The sequence below is a fragment of the Entelurus aequoreus genome, linkage group LG19 (genome assembly GCF_033978785.1).
Source record: "Entelurus aequoreus isolate RoL-2023_Sb linkage group LG19, RoL_Eaeq_v1.1, whole genome shotgun sequence".
Lineage (NCBI taxonomy): Eukaryota > Metazoa > Chordata > Actinopteri > Syngnathiformes > Syngnathidae > Entelurus > Entelurus aequoreus.
Window position 1 is genome coordinate 36,690,935 of NC_084749.1, and position 8,061 is coordinate 36,698,995.

The 8,061-nt window shown below is 38.1% G+C and overlaps 1 protein-coding gene across 3 annotated transcripts; it reads right to left on the bottom strand.

The window, feature by feature from the left end:
• Positions 1 to 570: 570 nt before the first annotated feature.
• Positions 571 to 7,188, bottom strand: LOC133635339 (uncharacterized). Of its 3 annotated transcripts, none has more exons than XM_062028432.1 (7): positions 4,253 to 7,177; positions 3,042 to 3,141; positions 2,141 to 2,380; positions 1,769 to 1,881; positions 1,631 to 1,685; positions 1,464 to 1,565; positions 571 to 1,385 (listed from the first exon to the last, which is right to left on the bottom strand). In XM_062028432.1, exons 4-7 carry the CDS (start codon positions 1,852 to 1,854, stop codon positions 801 to 803), a joined length of 828 nt encoding a protein of 275 aa, XP_061884416.1. In that variant the 5' UTR covers positions 1,855 to 1,881; positions 2,141 to 2,380; positions 3,042 to 3,141; positions 4,253 to 7,177; the 3' UTR covers positions 571 to 800. The 3 variants fall into 3 exon arrangements, with proteins under 3 accessions (XP_061884416.1, XP_061884414.1, XP_061884415.1); XM_062028431.1 differs by lacking the exon at positions 2,141 to 2,380 and having other exon boundaries at positions 864 to 1,229; positions 1,294 to 1,385; positions 4,253 to 7,188; XM_062028430.1 differs by lacking the exon at positions 2,141 to 2,380 and having other exon boundaries at positions 4,253 to 7,178.
• Positions 7,189 to 8,061: the final 873 nt, after the last annotated feature.

The window sequence follows — 8,061 nt, forward strand, 5'->3', positions numbered from 1 at the left end:
TATTTCGTTTTGCACTTTTTTGTATTGGATGTTTATCTTTATTTTTGCACATTTTAAAGCAAAATAAGCAATACTCTTACTTTTGAAATGCTTATACTATTGCAGAATATTAAGATTTGCACTGGATGTTTACTTTTATATTTGCACATTAAAAAGCAAATAAGCTACTTTTAATTTTGTTAAATGTTAAAAGTTTTAAATGTTTACATTGTTACAGAATATTTTGTCATGTTGTTGTCAATGTTGACTGAGTGGCCATACTTTTTTTTTTTGTAAATAAAAGCCATGCCTTTTGAAAAAACTGGCCTACTTTTATTTTTTCATCTTCATTTTAAATAAAATAAAATAAAAAATAATCGGTAAAAGGAAAAATAATCTATAGATGAATCGAAAAAAATAATCTATAGATTAACCGATTAATCGAAAAAAATAATCTATAGATTAATCGATAGAAAAATAATCGTTAGCTGCAGCCTTAGATTGTAATCCCTTTGGACCCCCGCACCCCCCATCTGCTATTAAAAAGCCTAGTGTTGGCTCAAGAACATCAAACAATAAATACCATTGACAGATCTCAATTCATTTTATTTAGCATATCTAAATCTAGGAAAAATATACATTGTAAAAAACTGAATACCTAAAAATATACATACTATTAAAAGAATACAACTTGGTGGTTAGCCCATTTAAACATATACACACATTGAACAAGACAAGGAAATTGGCAATAAATTATAAGACAAAATTAGGCCAACAACACACGTCTTTCTTTGTACTGAGCACCTTTTTTTTCCTTTCTATTAAAAGTGCAGCAAAGAATGAGGTAAATTTGTAAAAACATGTATGTTACGACCGTTCTCAGAAACAGATGCAGAGGTGGCGATGGAGACCAGGTCATCGATGGCCTTCTTGATGCTGTCCCGTGGGGCCAAAAAGCTTTCGTCAAAGTTCATCAGGAAGTTTTCAAAGTTCTCCGCAAAGACTGCAAACATGCTTTGGATCATTTCCCTGACCGTCAACGTGCAGAGGTGGAGGAGATGGTCCTCAGCGATGTGGGGACTGAGCCAGGTGCAGCAAGACAGTGCCTGTGCCAGCATACTGACGATCTCCATCCTGGCAACCTCATGTCGTCTCGTCTCAGCGTCTGAACCAGGCTCCTGCTTATCCAGGAAGAGGCGGACAGCACGTTCCACCACTCCTTTCGCCAGGTGGTCAGTATAGCGATGGAGCTGGGAAAGTAGGATTAATCTCTTGGTCATGCTGAGGGTTGATCTTCTTAATGCGCTCTGCAACCTGTTGAAGAGCTTCCCGAGGAACCACTCCACTTCTTCCTCTGCTTTGGGGCACACCACTAACAAAAACATGTGGAAACCTTCCAGTGTCACCTTCATGAGAGAAAAACACAAAGGAGTGAGTGAATTGTTTCTGGAACATCCCACAAGTGCAGAAGATCTTTTCCTTACGCTCTTGCCTAGCAGCTGTGAAAGCCGCACCTCCTCCCGGATATCCTCCCAGACTTCCTTCTCCATCTTGTTTAGACAGACGCACCTTGCACTGATCCAGGCCTGTACACGTCAACCAATCACTGCTTAGCATCTTTACGTGTTGCATCCAAGTATTCTGTACTTACCGATTCAAGAAGACAAAACATCTTTCGGTTCATCTTTACGTCAAATCCCTGGAACCTGTAAAAATAACATGAACTTTTTTATTATCAATTTGTAGAGTAAGTCATACAGGATTTATTCCACAGCCATCTTGTACTCACTCTTCCAGGAAGCTCCTTCGAGACAGGATCCACTGCTTCATGTGCTCCACGGAAACATAGCTGGGAACCTCCAACAGCTGCTTCATGATCACAAACTGCCTCAGAAGCAACTTCTGCAAACACAAAGACAATCAGTGTTGGGACTAACGCTAACGCCGTTAGTTTCGGCGGTAACTAGTAATCTAACGCGTTATTTTTTATATTCAGTAACTCAGTTACCGTTACTACATGATGCGTTACTGCGTTATTTTACGTTATTTGTTATGTAGCATCGGCTAGAAACTGAAGATCTGAGTGTGTTTTGTGGCAGCGCTGCCGTGGCAAATAAGAGGCGTACGTGCTTTGTGTGGGTGGGGGCGGGGACTCCCATACCGTAGTTGAGGAGCGCAGGGGAGACGTTCCTTCGGGGCTAACAACCTTCACTTTACCCGGAAGTGGTCTTTACAGCTGAGGGTGAATGACGAGGCCGGCGGTTTGTTGCAACTTTGTGACTTTATTGGACGCAGCCATCCAGCAAGCTAGAGAGAGCACCTGGAAGCACTCACTGTCGCCGGTCCCTCACTTCTCTCGCCCACTCACTCACTGACGTCCCTCACCCACATGCTGTCATATCTTAAAGGGCCACACACACGCATACACATAAACGCTACTATCATAACAACTAACAAGACATCAAGGCGAAGCCAAGAGTCGATTTTTTTAACAAGGAGAAATTCTCAATACTTTTTTTTGTCGAGCACAAAGAAAATAACATTTTAGTTAAATGTAAGTTGTGTCTTGGATCAAAGATCCTATCTACTTCAAGTTCAAGTTAAAGTGCCATTATGTTGCAGCTATTTAAAATAGTTTTGTCAATTTGTTCTGGCCAGAAACAAATTGGCCTTTGAAACATATCTTTGTCTTTGTGTGTTGTATGTAGACCACATTGCTTAGCAGAGTTCAGTGATGCAAATGCATGTCAAGTTGATCAACACATTGTATTATTCTCCAGTGCAATAACAGTACTGAAATGAAGGCTAAAGGGCATTAATGGGAGCTTTTAAAAAATAAAATAAAAAAATAAGTAACTAAATAGTTACTTTTCAAAGTAACGCATTACTTTTTGGTGTAACTGAGTTAGTAACTGAGTTACTTTTGAAATGAAGTAACTAGTAACTATAACTCATTACTGGTTTTCAGTAACTAACCCAACACTGAAGACAATAAAGGTTGTTTCTGTGCTGTACCGAGAGCGAAGAGAGCAGTCAAAATAAGTTGTGAGCACACCACTTACCTCCTCTTGGTACAGGTTTGCCTCTTCCACAGAAAAAGAGGATGGCAACATCGGCAGAATTTGCTCAAGCATCTCAGCAACATCATTACTGTACACAAGTCTGTAGGAAACAACATGAGAAGATACTTGGTGACATAGTCTTTCATGGGATATAAGAAGGGCAGCATAATGATTGCAGCACTCTGTTTTCCCAAGATATTTCCATAAATAAACAAATAATCGGGTTTGGGTGAATAATAATACAAATAGTTATATATTAGTAATTAAAATATTGTATTTGTTTGATGATAATAAAACAAATCCCATTATGTATGATATTTTGACCCTGCACTGCGGCTAATGTTGTGCATTGTCTCTTTACAACCAGGTGGGGTCGCTGTTCCCCCAGAGGCAGCCTTTCTCCCGAACAGTGTTGTTAGTTTATTGGAAAGTAAAACTGCGTTATTAGGTTTATTATATGTGGTATTTTTATTTGCATACTGTAATTTACGGCATTTTTACTTTTGGCTTTTGATACGAATTGTACCCAAAAAAACTGGTGCGTCGAAGTATCAAAAAGCCCCACAAGATGGCGTATTTCCTTGTCATGTTCAAGACGCCCAGAGCTCCACCTCCCTCCTTACCAACTCTCACAGGTTATGTCTTTCATCTTTTACTGCTTGCTAGTCTGGTATAGAATGGTGAATTTAGTTTTCTAGATGCTTAATATTGTGAGACTTGCTACTTTATGACAAAAAAAGTTCAAAAACAGACTCGAGTTGAAGCAGCTGCTGCTAGCTAGCACAATGCCACTATATTATATTAGCTGTTACACCTGCCTTCCAAATTGGTGTAAAAATAAGATATTTGTACTCTTTTTAACCTTCCTAACTTGGCGATAACAACAATGTTAAGCCCACATTTTTTGTGTCCGATATGTTGATAGCGCCACCATGTCAAACAAACATAAAACGTTTTTTTTTGTCGCATCCTAGAATGTTCCGGAATGTTATGAACTCTACAGATGTTAATAACGTCTTATATTTTTAAAGTGTAGAGGTACCCCTTTATCAATCAATCTGGTGAAGCTAGTATAATACATTGCATTTTAAAAAGTTTTCCATCAATTTGACACATTCCTATTGCAGCGAGTTTTCAGTCAACAAAAGTCATGTTCCATCCATCCATTTCCTACCACTTATTCCCTTCACAATAGATACAACTTTGCCTACCTGATGGTGGATAAAACATCCATTGTAGAAGTTGTGATGCTGGTGAAATGATCCTTCTGCTCTGTCTGGGTCCCAAGTGATCTTTGCTTGCATTCCATGGGAGATGCATATTGTCTAAAAGCTCTTTGATGACATAATCCAACTGCCACTGAAGATGCTTTGAACTTGAGGCCGGAAGTTGACATACACTTATTTTTTACACCTATAATTAGTTGGACAATTTTTATGTTTTGTTGAATAGTATTCATTAACATACATTTGGCATATACACCACAGTGTATATGTTTTTTGTTGTTTTACTTTGGAGCTGTATGTAGAAATGGTTGCATCAGCTGTGCTCTTTTAATGTCCTTTGTGTTCTTTGATGTTTTCCTCTTACACACATGCTTATGCATGCTATGGTTATGAGGTTTTTTCTTCTTCCTTGGCCTCAGTCTGGACCCCCTCTCCAGTGGCCTCCTCCCGAGCGTTCACCTGTTTCTCACCTTTTTTGTAAGTGGCGAAGTTGGCAGACCCGTCAGCGATCCTGTTCTGTCTCCCTGTAATGTTTGTCTGCTCTTGAATGGGATTGTGCTGAACATCTTAATTTCCCCTCAGGGATTATTAAAGTATTTCTGATTCTGAATAGGCTTTTGTTTCATTTACACAAGGTGTGACGTTTGCCTTTTTCCAGTTAGGCGCGCTGTTCAATATTTACAATATCTCACAGTATCCATGAAAATATTGCACTGTATGCACAAAGACGTTTGTTGAAAATAATTCCTATAATTTAAAATAATTCATTAATTTGCTCTTTATAATTTGTGGTATCATATTTGTATACTGTATATCGTATTTGCTGATGTAGTTCTGCTGTTGTTTTTATTTTCTGTCTTATCACTCTCTTGTCCCTGCAATTTCTTCCTCTTTCTTTTTCCCCCCTTTCTATCCCCTCTGGGTCCATTAACGCCAAACACTAATATATATCCATTTAATGAAGTCAAATACAAATGGGGCACAATGCCACTATATTATATTAGCTGTTACACCTGCCTTCCAAATTGGTGTAAAAATAAGATATTTGTACTCTTTTTAACCTTCCTAACTTGGCGATAACAACAATGTTAAGCCCACATTTTTTGTGTCCGATATGTTGATAGCGCCACCATGTCAAACAAACATAAAACGTTTTTTTGTCGCATCCTAGAATGTTCCGGAATGTTATGAACTCTACAGATGTTAACGTCTTATATTTTTAAAGTGTAGAGGTACCCCTTTATCAATCAATCTGGTGAAGCTAGTATAATACATTGCATTTTAAAAAGTTTTCCATCAATTTGACACATTCCTATTGCAGCGAGTTTTCAGTCAACAAAAGTCATGTTCCATCCATCCATTTCCTACCGCTTATTCCCTTCACAATAGATACAACTTTGCCTACCTGATGGTGGATAAAACATCCATTGTAGAAGTTGTGATGCTGGTGAAATGATCCTTCTGCTCTGTCTGGGTCCCAAGTGATCTTTGCTTGCATTCCATGGGAGATGCATATTGTCTAAAAGCTCTTTGATGACATAATCCAACTGCCACTGAAGATGCTTTGAACTTGAGGCCGGAAGTTGACATACACTTATTTTTTACACCTATAATTAGTTGGACAATTTTTATGTTTTGTTGAATAGTTTTCATTAACATACATTTGGCATATACACCACAGTGTATATGTTTTTTGTTGTTTTACTTTGGAGCTGTATGTAGAAATGGTTGCATCCGCTGTGCTCTTTTAATGTCCTTTGTGTTCTTTGATGTTTTCCTCTTACACACATGCTTATGCATGCTATGGTTATGAGGTTTTTTCTTCTTCCTTGGCCTCAGTCTGGACCCCCTCTCCAGTGGCCTCCTCCCGCGCGTTCACCTGTTTCTCACCTTTTTTGTAAGTGGCGAAGTTGGCAGACCCGTCAGCGATCCTGTTCTGTCTCCCTGTAATGTTTGTCTGCTCTTGAATGGGATTGTGCTGAACATCTTAATTTCCCCTCAGGGATTATTAAAGTATTTCTGATTCTGAATAGGCTTTTGTTTCATTTACACAAGGTGTGACGTTTGCCTTTTTCCAGTTAGGCGCGCTGTTCAATATTTACAATATCTCACAGTATCCATGAAAATATTGCACTGTATGCACAAAGACGTTTGTTGAAAATAATTCCTATAATTTAAAATAATTCATTAATTTGCTCTTTATAATTTGTGGTATCATATTTGTATACTGTATATCGTATTTGCTGATGTAGTTCTGCTGTTGTTTTTATTTTCTGTCTTATCACTCTCTTGTCCCTGCAATTTCTTCCTCTTTCTTTTTTACCCCTTTCTATTCCCTCTGGGTCCATTAACGCCAAACACTAATATATATCCATTTAATGAAGTCAAATACAAATGGGGCACAATGCCACTATATTATATTAGCTGTTACACCTGCCTTCCAAATTGGTGTAAAAATAAGATATTTGTACTCTTTTTAACCTTCCTAACTTGGCGATAACAACAATGTTAAGCCCACATTTTTTGTGTCCGATATGTTGATAGCGCCACCATGTCAAACAAACATAAAACGTTTTTTTGTCGCATCCTAGAATGTTCCGGAATGTTATGAACTCTACAGATGTTAATAACGTCTTATATTTTTAAAGTGTAGAGGTACCCCTTTATCAATCAATCTGGTGAAGCTAGTATAATACATTGCATTTTAAAAAGTTTTCCATCAATTTGACACATTCCTATTGCAGCGAGTTTTCAGTCAACAAAAGTCATGTTCCATCCATCCATTTCCTACCGCTTATTCCCTTCACAATAGATACAACTTTGCCTACCTGATGGTGGATAAAACATCCATTGTAGAAGTTGTGATGCTGGTGAAATGATCCTTCTGCTCTGTCTGGGTCCCAAGTGATCTTTGCTTGCATTCCATGGGAGATGCATATTGTCTAAAAGCTCTTTGATGACATAATCCAACTGCCACTGAAGATGCTTTGAACTTGAGGCTGGAAGTTGACATACACTTATTTTTTTATACCTATAATTAGTTGGACAATTTTTATGTTTTGTTGAATAGTTTTCATTAACATACATTTGGCATATACACCACAGTGTATATGTTTTTTGTTGTTTTACTTTGAAGCTGTATGTAGAAATGGTTGCATCAGCTGTGCTCTTTTAATGTCTTTAATGTATTTTGTGTTCTTTGATGTTTTCCTCTTCACACATGGTTATGCATGCTATGGTTATGAGGTTTTTTGTTCTTCCTTGGCCTCAGTCTGGACCCCCTCTCCAGTGGCCTCCTCCCGAGCGTTCACCTGTTTCTCACCTTTTTTGTAAGTGGCGCCGGAAGTTGGCAGACCCGTCAGCGATCCTGTTCTGTCTCCCTGTAATGTTTGTCTGCTCTTGAATGGGATTGTGCTGAACATCTTAATTTCCCCTCAGGGATTATTAAAGTATTTCTGATTCTGAATAGGCTTTTGTTTCATTTACACAAGGTGTGACGTTTGCCTTTTTCCAGTTAGGCGCGCTGTTCAATATTTACAATATCTCACAGTATCCATGAAAATATTGCACTGTATGCACAAAGACGTTTGTTGAAAATAATTCCTATAATTTAAAATAATTCATTAATTTGCGGTATCATATTTGTATACTGTATATCGTATTTGCTGATGTAGTTCTGCTGTTGTTTTTATTTTCTGTCTTATCACTCTCTTGTCCCTGCAATTTCTTCCTCTTTCTTTTTCCCCCCTTTCTATCCCCTCTGGGTCCATTAACGCCAAACACTAATATATATC